Source organism: Alexandromys fortis, unplaced genomic scaffold (genome assembly GCF_014885135.2).
Source record: "Alexandromys fortis isolate MF-2015 unplaced genomic scaffold, M_Fortis_MF-2015_v1.1 scaffold_9, whole genome shotgun sequence".
Taxonomy (NCBI): Eukaryota; Metazoa; Chordata; class Mammalia; order Rodentia; family Cricetidae; genus Alexandromys; species Alexandromys fortis.
Window position 1 is genome coordinate 17315381 of NW_026067892.1, and position 12953 is coordinate 17328333.

The window sequence follows — 12953 nt, forward strand, 5'->3', positions numbered from 1 at the left end:
AGAAAATGGATCCATGGATATAGTGGTTCCAGAGCAAACATGAGGACCTGAATTACGATCCCTAGCACTCATGTGAAAAGGGAAAAAATACCTTGGGTGTGGAATGCACTCTATCACCCTAGCACTGGAAGGCTGAGACAGGCAGTTCCCGTGGGCTCCATAGGCAGCTAGCCAAAACTACAAGGTCCAGATTCAGTGAGAGACCCTGTCTCAAGTAAATAAATAGATCATATATACATAGATATAGGCAGACAGACAAACAGATAGATAGACAGATGGGTGGATGGATGGATGGATGGATGGATGGATGGATGGATGGATGGATGGATAGACAGACACACAGACAGACAGATAAATGATGGATAGATAGATGATGGATGATAGATAGGTAGATGATAGATAGATAGATGATAGATAGATAGATAGATAGATAGATAGATAGATAGATAGATAGATAGATGCATACATACATACATACATACACAGACAGACAGACATTCCAGCATCCACCTCTGGCCTTCATGTATGCCTGTGAAGAGCAACTGAACAAATGGACCTTCATAGGCACAAATTAAAATTTTTTAAATCTTGTTTTAAATATCCTGAAGATGAGACTTGTAATCTTCGGGCAGGGCAGAGGGGGGAGTTGATTGTTGTGTTATCATAGTAAAACATTAAAAGGCAGAATATGTGCTTTTATTATGTAACATAGGCAAGGCACAGCATGGAGTATGTGTGGTTTTCACAAAGCCTTAACCAAAAATGGGGGGGNAGACCTTGCCTCAAAAACACAAAAATGGACTGGAGAGATGGCTTAACAGTTAAGTGTGTAAACTGCTGTTGCAGAGGGACTGGAGTTTGACTCCCAAAACCTGTGTCGGGCTGCTTACAACCACCTGTAACAGGGGATCTGATGCCTTTTTCTGGCCTCTGTAGTACGCACATGCACACAGAGTTAAAAATCTGTTTATAAAAAAAAAAAAAAACAGAAAACACTAATAAAAAAAAAAAAAAAAAAAAAAAAAAAAAAAAACAAAAACAAAAACAAAAAAAAACAACTTTACAATCCATTGTGTGGGGGCAAAGGCATCTCTCATTTCATTAAACCTCTCCGGCTATTATGGAGAAGCTGCAGTGCAGTGTTGTTGGAGGTGGGGAGCTGTATTCAGAGACTCCGTAACCAGAGAAGAGCCAGGGCTGGGACTCCACCCTGGAGCTGCCTAATGGGCCACTCTGCCTCCCACAGCTCGCTCTTCACAGCTGTGTGCAAGACTAATAGACTCGAGCCTGCAAAACAAAACACCCACAAATCCACTGCAGCAGCTAACACCCTGAGGAGAGGCAGGCTGCTCCTGTCTTCCTTCCGGATACTCACTCTCTCTGCGAACTTCCTGGAGCGCAGCTGTGAGCTCTTCCTTTAAAGCCCTTGCTTCCTTGGCGATCTTCTCCCCCTTGTCTAACAGGTTCCAAGTTGCTTCCTCCACAGAAGCCAGGAGAACTCTGGCTCTCTTAGAGCGTCCCTTTTTCCTGTTGGAAGGGTTCTGCGGACAGTTGACAAGTGTGGTAACCTAAAATTGGAGGAAACACAAGGAACTTACTGAACGTCTGGTAGGGGGAAGCCAGCCTTGAGAGATACCAGTGCAGAAGAAACAGAATCATGTCCCAGTAACAGAGCTCATTCCGGGGACTGTTGTTACAGCCCCAGAAACCAAGTCATCCCTCCAAGGGCAGCCACCAGAATCCCAACTGAAGGTTGGAAGGGAGAGTCCTGGTTATGAACCCCATCAAGTTTTACTACTGATAAAAGCCTGAGAGGACTCTGGGTGTGTGGAAAAGATTCGTGTTTAGTAAAGAAGTGGAACGATGGTCAAAGTACACTGGTGACATGGCTCAGTGGATAGGGTGCTTGATTGGCAAGCATGAGATCCTAAGTTCGAGCCCTAGCACAGCTCACACCAGGTGTGGTGGCGCACATATGCTATCCCAGCACTGGGATGGTGGAGGTAAAAAGACACCAGGAGACAGCAGCGGGGAAGATAAAGAGTTCAAGGTCACAATCCGCTCACCGAGGCTCAAGGACCTTCACAGGCCAAGGGCTGTAAGACTGTGAAAGACAGAGGGAGTGGATGTCTGCAGAGAAACATTACTTGCTGGACGTGACAGGCCATTGCACACGTGAGCGAGCCTACAGCAATTGTGACTACAAACACAAGCCTGTACAAGATGGAGTTGGACAAAATCCCAGCGTGGATTGGGGACCGGCTATAGAGTTGCAACCCTCATTGAGGAGCTATTAGCAATTGACGAATGGTGGGAGAAAGAGGGTCAGTTTTCTCCAGAAACTCGGGCCCTGAGAGGCTAGCCATACTCCCGATAGAGGGTCCTACCTGCATTCATGTGTAGGTATCGCTAAGTGGGCTCCGTGGGTTTTTAAAAAGAGCACATAAATTTGGGAAGGAGAAGTGGGGGGAGAATAAGGGAGGAGTGGGAGAGGAGGGAATGAGGAGGTAGATTTGATCAAAACACATTATATGTGTGCATGAAATTCTCAATTTAAAAGGGGAAATATATTTAAAAACCAAAGTTCATACTATTACTTTATGAAAAATATCCATTGCTTCCATTTCTTAATTAAACCTTGGGTCCCAGAAGAAATGCTGGGATAAAACTTTTATATAGCAGAAAAATTACTTGAATCCAGTGTGTGAGTTAGGAGACCTGGGGCTCCTGCTGAAACCGGAGCTCCCATGATAAGCCAGTGAGAGGCTAGCTATGTTAATTAGCTAGGCTGACTCTTTCCACAAGGCATACACCTATCAAATTACCATCGTACCCCCTCAATATCCACATTTATTTGCCGACTAGAAACAAGTAAACAGAACCAGTGAGGTGGGTAAAAGCACTTGCCAAGGATGCTAATGACCAGAGTTCCATCCTGGGAGCCACAGTAGGAGGAGGACACTAATGCCTGGCAGCTGTTCTCTGGCCTCCACAAGCACTCCGTGGCACATGTGTCCACACATAGTATACATATGCACGCACGCACACACACATACACATCAATAAATAAAATTTAAAAATAAGGGGCTGACTATGAAAATCAGTGTGGTGGTTCCTCAGGAAGCCGGGAATAGATCTACCTCAAGATCATGCTCTATCACTCTTGGGCATCTCCCCAAAGGACTCCATGTCCTACTACAGAAACACTCGCTCATGTTCAGTGCTGCTCTGTAAATAAGAGCTGGAAATTGGAGACAACCTAGATGTCCATTAGCAGATGGCTGGATGGTGAAAATGTGGTCCATCCACACAGTGGTCAGCTGGTGTAGGAGGTCCTTCTGTCTTTGTGTTGCTTTCATTGGTTAATAAAGAAACTGTTTTGGGCCTGTTGATAGGGCAGAACTTAGGTAGGAGGGAAATCCCACTATCCAGCTAGACTACAAATTGGCTAAGTGCGGTCCAGTGCTTTCACAATTCATAACGAGACACGCTGCGTATTTTCTAGTCTGTGCACAAAGGAGGTACAAAAATTGGCCACCACAATCCCTGTCAAAGGTGCTTTCTTTAGGCCTAATCTTGTCTCCCCTGCCCCAGCCTCCACCTCCCACATGAGTGTGATGTGGGCAGTTCACAGCACACTGGGATGCTTTACCGGCAGCTGAAGGGCACCTAGAAGATGACAAGCAGCCTGGTGGACCACCGGGGCTTTCACAGACACCAAACGGCAAGATTCTCTGCCCGTTTACAGAGTTAAAAAGTTTTTGTCTAGATTAACGCCTAGCTTAAAACTCTGGTTTGAAGCGGAGCCGAGTGTCTCCTCTGAAAGGTTCCCTCCCACCGCGCACAGTCTCCCGCTATTGTTAAATCCTCCAAGCACCAAATGCTTTCCGCAAAACACCCTAACCTTTGAAATTAAAATGAGCGTCCTAGAAATGCTTTGTTCTTTATATTAAATGTCACAGAAGTGAGAATTGTGAACGAGAACGTTGTATAAGAGCATTATGCTTACGTTAAAAAAAATGCAATTGCGACTTGTAAGCTGTTCACTTGTATAAGTAGTTTGAACCCAAATCTTCTTTTAAAGCACCCCAATATAGTTATTTAATATTGGCTAACGTTAGGTGACATTTCCAATGACTCGTTTTTACCTGTTCAGAAAGAGACCTCAGTTCACCCAAGGGCTGTCACCTACTCCTGTCAGCCACTGTGACTAAGCACAGCAGGTGTGCCTCACCCAGGAGGAGGGGTGCTGTGTGATTGGAAAAGGTCTCTCATCTCGGAAGGAATACCAGCAACCAGTAAAATTCACTTTACCATATTCTGTACAATCATTGCTCTTTCTTCATTTTCCTTTACAGTACAGAGAGCTCTTTCTATAACGAATGCAAAACTTGGGGTTGAACCTGCAGCAGAGATGATCCTACAGAATCCAGTATATTTTATCTCCTTTATATTTTGTCACAGATACATAACCTTCCCCTTCCCTCGTTTTTTTTTTTGGGGGGGGGAAGGGGGAATTTTAGAAGATTTTTAAATTTGGGAAACCTCTAGGCTTGTAACTTCATTGAGCAGGCTTTTAGTCTATATCCCTATCTTTGCTACAAAAAAACCTTCACCGAAGATAAAAAGGAAATGAACTACATTGAAGTATTGGAATGTCATTCGTAATGAAGCCTGTTATTTTATACAGTTAGTATATGCTTATAAATAATAATAGTAAACCAGTTCTGGTGACACAGGCCTGTAATCCAACCTACTTGGGAGGCTGAGACAGGAGGATCATAAGGCTTGTCTGGGCTCAAATATGATTTCAAGATTAGCCTGAGCAACTTAGTAAGACCCAGACCCACGAAATATATATATATTATACATATTATACATATGTAGAGGGAAGTTGGGCTTAGGGGTGTGGCTTGACAATAGGATGCTTATGCTTGCCTAGAATGTTCCAGGTCTGATCACTAATAATACAAATAATTAAATAATAATAATAAATACAGGAAGAAGGCCTCCTCTCATAGAAATGGTCTTAAGTTAGCTGTCTCAAGTAATATGTAAAGAAGAAATTCCTACTTTAATTCTGAAAGTCAAACATTTCATGCAACCAGATGTATCCTAAGTGGTGTGCACTCACTATACGTTGAATGTGAGAGCGCCAAGAAGCAGTCTGTGTGATGCTTCTCATCAGGTGTACTGGGCCGTCTCCTCGCACAACAGTGCACTGGACTCTAATCCAGATGGATTTCTCTAGATGCTCCAAAGACACTGAGGATTGAACTGGTATCCTTAGTGAACCAACCCCTCGCTTGACCTTGTAGCGAGCCAGGCTATCACGCGATAGGAGTAGTAGGGACTATGATAGGCGCCTGTGGTTTGCTCTTGCTTGGTGTATGAGTGTAGCGATTGCTTTGACTCCCAGCTCCCGACACTTGCTCCATGGGAAGTGTTTAAATGCCAACTGGAGTAGCACATTTCGGCTCCATAGTCGTGTTCTTTCCCAATCGAACTCTAATTTCTTCTTCATACTCTGCTATCACCGTGGTATTAAAAGGCCATGTTAACAGACATCTCTTTTCTTGTTGATGAGCTAAAATGCTTTGAATTTTTAACCTTCCTCTGGTAACTCACAGGAACCTTCAGGGCTACTTTTGTTCCTTTCAGTTAATTTTAATTTGTGTAATAAGATACATGACATTTAAGCCATGTTAAAATTAAAAGTTAAAAGCCTTAACTTTGCCAGGGTTTTGAAAGAGATTAGGAAAGTAGAAAAGAAGAAAATTCACAGAAAAGTTCAATGGTGACCTGTCAAAAAGACTCCCAGGGCTTAGGAGCGGGAAGAGAGGTCTTCTTCAAGCCTCTGATCAATATAGCTATTCTTTACTCCCAAAACCAACCCAGACCCACTCAACAAAGGTACTAAGGAAAGCTGAGGGATTGTGAACCTTTGCGGGCCTCTAAATCAACATTCAACCGTCTCCCAAAGTCAACCACCAGCTCCTTTCTGCTCATTTCAAGGCAATAAACATTTATTGAGCACATACTGTGTTGGAAACAGTACTGTGGGGATTTAAGAAATAAAAAATGAATAAGCTCCAAGACGGTGATGAGGACAGCACACAGGCTGTACCGCAGCAGGAAGTGCAAACTGCTGACACTTCTGTAAGGACAGACAAGGTTCTGCAGAGCTGCAGTCACAAAGATGAAACGGGCCTTCCAAGAAGAGCCCTGAAGGACACATGGCTTTCCACCAGGAAATACAGCGGTAAACTAGATGGTCCTCAACCAGGGGCTGGACTCTGGGTGGGAGGTAGAGAGACAAAAAGATTAGGTCTGGATACTCATCTCAGACATCAACTAGAGGAAAAAAAAATAGCTAAAATTCAGGAAAAGAATTTATGGAGCATGGCTTTCATGGGAGGATGGAGGAGGGCGACACCTTAGCTCATCTGTGGAGTATAGCTTCCGGTTTAGATGGAGGAAGAATGTGTGCACGACTGAAGGGTGGGTAGGATGAGTAGGTTTGTGGCCTGATTAACCCTCCCTCTGTTCTGGTACTGCAGCGTGATTTCTCAGACGCCTTCATCATTTCAGGAGACAATCCAGTACTCGGGGCATGGTTTATCCTGTTTAGGAGTATGCTGCAACTTAACATAGCCAATCACCATAACATACACACACATACACACACACACACACACACACACACACACACTGGGCTTTTATACAAATCCTCACAGGTGTGGGAGTGTGTGTGTGTTTTCTAAACCAATTCCCCTAATCATTATCATAAAAAGCAAATTTTTAGAAATTCTGAATAAATAACTCCTCCATGCACAACGTATCTAGAGTTTGATCAGTTCAAAGTTATCTGGAAGCAAATGTCTTATAGCCAGTCTTTTCTGTCAAAAAGAGAGGAGGGTCACAAAATCAGATGGCTTATTTTCAGAGGCGGGCATATTTTCATATTTGTTTTACTTAAACCCTCATGTTAGTTCATTTGCTAGGGATACTAAAAACCAAATGCCACAGATTAGCAAGTTTACACAACAGAAACTTAATTTCTCTCAGTTCTAGAAACCAGAAGTCAAGGAAGCTTGGTTCTTTCTGAAACTATTCCTTGGTTTCCAGAAGCCCAGCTTCTAACCATGTCCTCACAGGTTGTTGGGAGCAGTGAATCTCCAGATCCTGAATTCCTTGTAAACAACTTGTTTTCCCCTGCTCTGAGACAGCCTGCAGCTGCTCTGAACACAAGGCCCTCGGGAGTTCTTGATGGCAGGAGAGTGATTTCTGGTGGGTTCGGCTGGGGCGTGGCTATCCCTATATAAGCTGCCCCTGAACACAATAAAGGGAGCATTCTTGGGGCATTCCTGTTTCAAGGATGACCTGTGTCTCTGTCTGTGTGTGTTTCAATCTCCAGGCCCGACACTGGCAAAAGGTCCTGTAGTGCAGGCACCGTATACCATACTGTCACGTGGTACAGGCTGGCGCTACAACAGCTCACACGGCCACATTTCTGTATGTCCACATGCATCACCATGTCTATTTATCGTGTGTGTGTGTGTGTGTGATGACTGTGTATAAGTGTAGGGGTGCCCATGTACCGTGACTCACAAGTGGAGCCAGAGAGTAGCTTTATGGAGTTGGTTCTCCCTTCCACCTGGGTTCTGAGGATCAGGCTGAGGTGCCAGACTTCTACAAAAGGCCCTTTGGTGCATGGTAATAGCAACCCTTGAGGAAACGTCACCAGTCTACAGAGAATTCTAGACCAGCCATTCCACAGAAGTAAGTTCAAAGGTCATCACACTAATCCCAAGACCCAGTCTCTCACCGCATAAACACATAAACAAGATACACCCCGGCCACCTATTCCTGATCATTTTGTGTAAGGGACAGCGTAGTTACCAAAAGACACTGTTGAAATCATTGAATCGCAGCACTTCACCGACTTGCTAGCTGAATAATGTATCCCATCCCAATGGGCAGGTGCTGATGAGGAAGGCCAGAACTTATAAAAGATAAAGAAACAAACGTGTCCTGTGGGCAAATTTGTAATCCCCTACAAGCATCAAAAAGAAAGGCGACTTTAAATGTTTATAGCTGCTGTGAAATGCCTTCTCATTTCAGAAATATTAAAATGCAAGGTGAAGGATATAGAAAATGTGTCTAACCTGAACAAAATTGGTATCTTATGAATCCAAGCTAAGAATACAAATCATTTCTGATAAACACAAAAACCCATCTGCCTACTGGAGAGTTGACTCAGGAGTTAAGAGCATTTGCTGCTCCTTCTGGAGGACCTGAGTTCTGAGTTCGGATCCCAGAACCCACGCCAGCCAACTGCAGTCATGTGTACATATACAACATTTTTTAATTAAATAAATCTTAAAGTCTGCAAAATCACATATCATATTTAGTGAGTCTTTATTTGCAATGTTCACTGTCATGGCTATCTGTCATATACTAGATATATATATGTATATATATATTCAGTTATAAAATTAGAAAAACATAACAAGGCAGAGTTTTAGGGCAAGCTTTAGACCTAGAGGAAGAGCTGTCCTTGTCATTGGCTGATATAATGTCCAGCTCAGCAATCCCCACATCGCAATCACCTGGGAGCTTTCAGGATGACTGCCTGGCACTACTCCCTGAGATTCCGATTTAGCTAGCTTTGTGTGGGGCCTGGGCGTCAGGATTTTTTCTTAAAGCCCTCCAGATGATCTTAGTGGGCAGTGAAGGCTGAAAACCACTGGGCTAACAGAATCCTCAACAGTAACAGGAATTTTCAGAATTGCCTGGTTAGCACTCTGCTGCCAATGGAGACTTGTGTGCCTCTCGTAGGATTTGGTCACAAACAACTCCACCACAGTTTGTATCCCATGAGGCTTTCAACTGAGTGTGAGACAGTACCCATCCTTACAATTTCTTCTGGAGTGAGCGCAGAGTATCTCAGCCAGAAAATGGTCACTCCAGAACAGGGACCTGAAAACTATCCCTGGAGAAAAATCTGGACCCGCGCTTGTTGCTGACAATAAGAAATGTCTACTCTCATGCCAGGCCCATTTGTTTAGATATTGTCTATGGCTGCCCTCATACTGTGAAGACAGCATAAATGCAACACATGAGCTATCAAATCTGAAGCTATTCACTATCTGGACCTGCTAAAAAAAAAAAAAAAAAAAAAAAAAAAAACATGAAGATTGCCGTCATTGGCCTAGAGTCATGGAGGTTCAGCCTATCTCCAGAGATTGCCAGGGGATTCTATGAAGGATTGCGTCACCTGTCAAGCGGTGTAAATGACCACAGCTTCGGAGATGGGACTGTTCCACCATTTCACCGAGACAGCCACGATTGCCCCCTGCATCTCCTAATGAGCAGGTGGGTCGTGTTTTTCAGTGTCTAACACCTGGCTGTTTACACGTGAGGGGAGGCCACATTTCAAAGCTAAGTTAAATGTGCCATCTATGAAGTCACAGAGGAAAGGATGAGCTGTCTTTGAAAGATAAAAACATCAGCAGTGGCACTAAACGTTGTGGGACACACTTATAATCCCAGCACCCAAAAGGCTGACAAGGGATGACAAAAAGCTAACATGCCGGTGGAGTGGGGACAACAGTGTTGGAGCAAGTAGGGAAATACCCGAATTTGATATTAAGGAGGGAAAAAAAGGTCTAGGAATCAAACTGAGGAGAGGTGAAGGGGTCCGGCCCTCCGGACACCTGCCGGTGGCTCATCTCAGAGCCCCCAGGTCTGGGGACACTGTGGACACTCTGACAAATGTCACATGTGCTCCAGCTGGAGCCCACAGTATTTCAGTCAACTCACTACTGGTTTTTCTTTGTTTTACTTTAATTTTAAAAAACAGCTTCCTTTTTCTGAACGATTTGTTTCTCAGGAAACGCTCTAGCTTAGCAGCTTTCCCCGGGGAGCAGTTTCCTGGCTGTGAAGAATGCAGAAGTTGAAAAAGTCACTGTATTAGATATCGACTCAGCTGTTCTGAAGCACCTTCAACTTTAAAACATTATGACAAACTTTATTTCTTCATCCTCCCAGAAAAATAACATCGTTGTGCTTATTAAGCATTAGGCCTGTAAGTACTGCAAAGACATTTAATTTACTAACTCTCAAGATCATATATTAAAGTAAGAAGTCCAATATTTACTCGGGTAAATATTACTCTACGAGAACATTATGTGTGTACAGAATTGTCTGCAGGACTTCCTTTGACCTTTGAGGTTGGTCGAGGTATCCAGTCTATTGATGGGATAATCAGCAAGGGTGCACGTAAGAAGTTTAGAGATGTCAAAGAAGCCCTGCTAGCTTCGTCCCTGTGGCTGTACTGTAACACTGACCAAAAACAACCTGGAGAGAAAAAGCTTTTATTTGACTTACGGTCACGGTCCATGGCTGACTGAAGTTGGGTCGGGAACTCAAGCGAGACCGTGGAGCAGAAACCACAGAGGAATGCTGCTGGCTGGCTTGCTCTCTGCCTGGCTCGGAGTCTCGTGCTCAGTCAGCTTTATTACAAATGCCAGGACCACCTGCCGAGGGACGCCGTGGCCCATGATGGGCTGGGCCCTCCAGTGTCAGTTACCGATAGAGACAAACCCACCTAGTCACGCCCACAGGCCAATGTGGCCTAGGCAACTCCTCGATAGACTTTCGACCCAAATGCCTCTAGTTCATGCCAAACTGACAAAACTAAGACAGAAATATAAGTAAATGGTGCTAAGTTCACACAAAATGGGCATGGCCAACAATCACAAAGAGTCATTTCTTCTCTTTTTCTGAAAGAAATAAAGGGAAATTCTGTTCTTGGAGATTAAGAACACCCAAAGGTGACAGAAGTCCTTCTGGTGAGTCAGAAGCCAACCAGCTCTGTCTGGAGAAGAGAGGGAAATTCGCTCTTTGAGCCCCTTGCAGCCACTTGTATAAACTGGTGTATGTGACTGCTTACCTAAATGCTTGCTTTTTCTCTTTTTTTTTCTCTCTCTCTCCCCCCTTTCTTTCTTTCTTTTTGGTTTTGGGACTCAATAAGAAATTTTTCTGAGTTGGAGTACAGCAGAATTCTCCCTAGATGGCTGCGAGAAATTAAAACATTGTGTTTAAAGGAGCTGCCACTGGCACTGTTCATGTCTCTCCTTGTGGTGATGGCCCCCATGGACCTATATATTTGAATACTTGTTACCCGGTTGGTAGAAATGTTTGTGAAGGATTAGGGGGTACGGCCTTGTTGGAGGAGGTGTGTCTCTGGGGTGAGCTCTGGGGTACTCAGTGTGTTTATATATGTAAATATTTAGGAGACTGTATGGAAGTGGAAATGGGGCAGAGCCATGAGGTATATGAGAGTTAGTAACGAGAGCCATAAAAATAATGTTCATTACTGATGCTCTAGTCCTGTATTTGCTTCTTTAAAATGCGAAACGTATTTAAATCGTAAAAATACATCTGAACTTTTGCCAAAAAAAAACTTTATAAAGGGATTTATTATTTTAAGAGATTTTAAGACTATTCCTTTAACACACATTCAATATGAATCTGATGCACGGAAGATTATATTTCGTGGAAAATGAGATTATTGATGGATCCATTACATAATGACTTCGGCATGATCTAGCGGTTTATGTCCCCTTCGGAGAGGCAGCGCAGAGGTGCAAACCCCTGGAAGCGCAGTTCTGCATAAATAGACTTTCTGCACTCCACTGCCACTTTCCGATCTCAAAAGTGATAAAATGCAGATGCCTGCAGTTGCAATCATAAAAATGTAATTGCTGAGAAAAAAATTATTTCTGACCCATTGGAGGAATTTATTGCAAAGGGATGCACTGTGTAAGTTATCACACTGAGAAAATGAAGGCGAATGATTGAAATCTATCCCGGGCTGAGCTTCCCTGCAAAATGACCTGGTGATTTACCTGTGCTCGAGAGAAAAAAAAAAAGATGAAAGATGAATCAGATTTGGCAGGGAAGACTCTGATTACTGTAAAAGGAGCAGAATAAAGATTTATGCATAGATGAATTAAGAACTCGGAGCGACAGCATAGTTGGTATCCATGACCAATCACTCCACAATTAAAGCGTAATTTTGATTTTGAATTATGTGCCAAGATAAGTAATTCCAGCACAACTTCGCGGGTAAAAGAATTTGACATAAAGATAAACAATGAGGAAACGTGAGAATTTTTTAATGGAGCTACTAAACTGGTAACTTTAATGTAAAGGAGATGCAGTTCTATTAAAATGCATTTAGCATGATCAGTACTGTATCATCTGCTTGCACAGACCATGCAACTGTTGAAACTAGGAACTCTCTGGAAGGGGCAAGATAAGGACAGGACCTAGGAGCCCACTGATACAGAAATCAATCAAATTATATATACACATACATAATTATTATTAAGCAATTTTAGGAAAAGCAATTCTTGCCACTTGTCATTGTGAATGAACCTGGAGACTTTATCCTGAACCACATTTTCATTGTTGCAGTCAACAGTGTCCACAGGCACAAAGGAAAGCACTGCAGTCTCACACGGGAAATCACAAAATAGCACAAAATACTGATTTTCAGGATCTCAAAGAGGGGGTATGGAAAATGGGAAGTTTGGTCGAACGATACAAATTCGGGGGGGGGGGGCGTGTTGACCTAAGAGCCATGCCTCTCATTTATCACACAGTAAACTAGAACTAAAATATCAAAATATGGGAGAAAGGCAGCTATTTGAAGGGATGCTGTGATAGTCTTCCATGAAATAAATGATCATTTGATCATATGAGGAACCATTCTTAGCATGTAAGGCCTGATTTTGCGGACTGGACTTTTAAATTTCTTTTAAAAAAAATGTTTTTCTCCGCATAGCTCATGCATAAAATGGGTCTCATGCTGACATTTTCATGCAAAGATAAGATTATTTGGGTCACACTCACGCCATCATCATTTCTTACCCCATCCCACT

At 43.2% G+C, this 12953-nt stretch overlaps 1 protein-coding gene across 1 annotated transcript in view; it reads right to left on the minus strand.

Annotated features, from left to right (window-relative positions):
- Ctnna3 (catenin alpha 3) overlaps positions 1-12953 on the minus strand; it is a 1282010-nt gene that overhangs the window by 1223620 nt on the left and 45437 nt on the right. The window contains exon 3 of the mRNA XM_050141069.1: positions 1376-1568. Within this exon, the coding sequence (XP_049997026.1) occupies positions 1376-1568 (193 nt within the window). The remainder of the gene's footprint in view (positions 1-1375; positions 1569-12953) is intronic.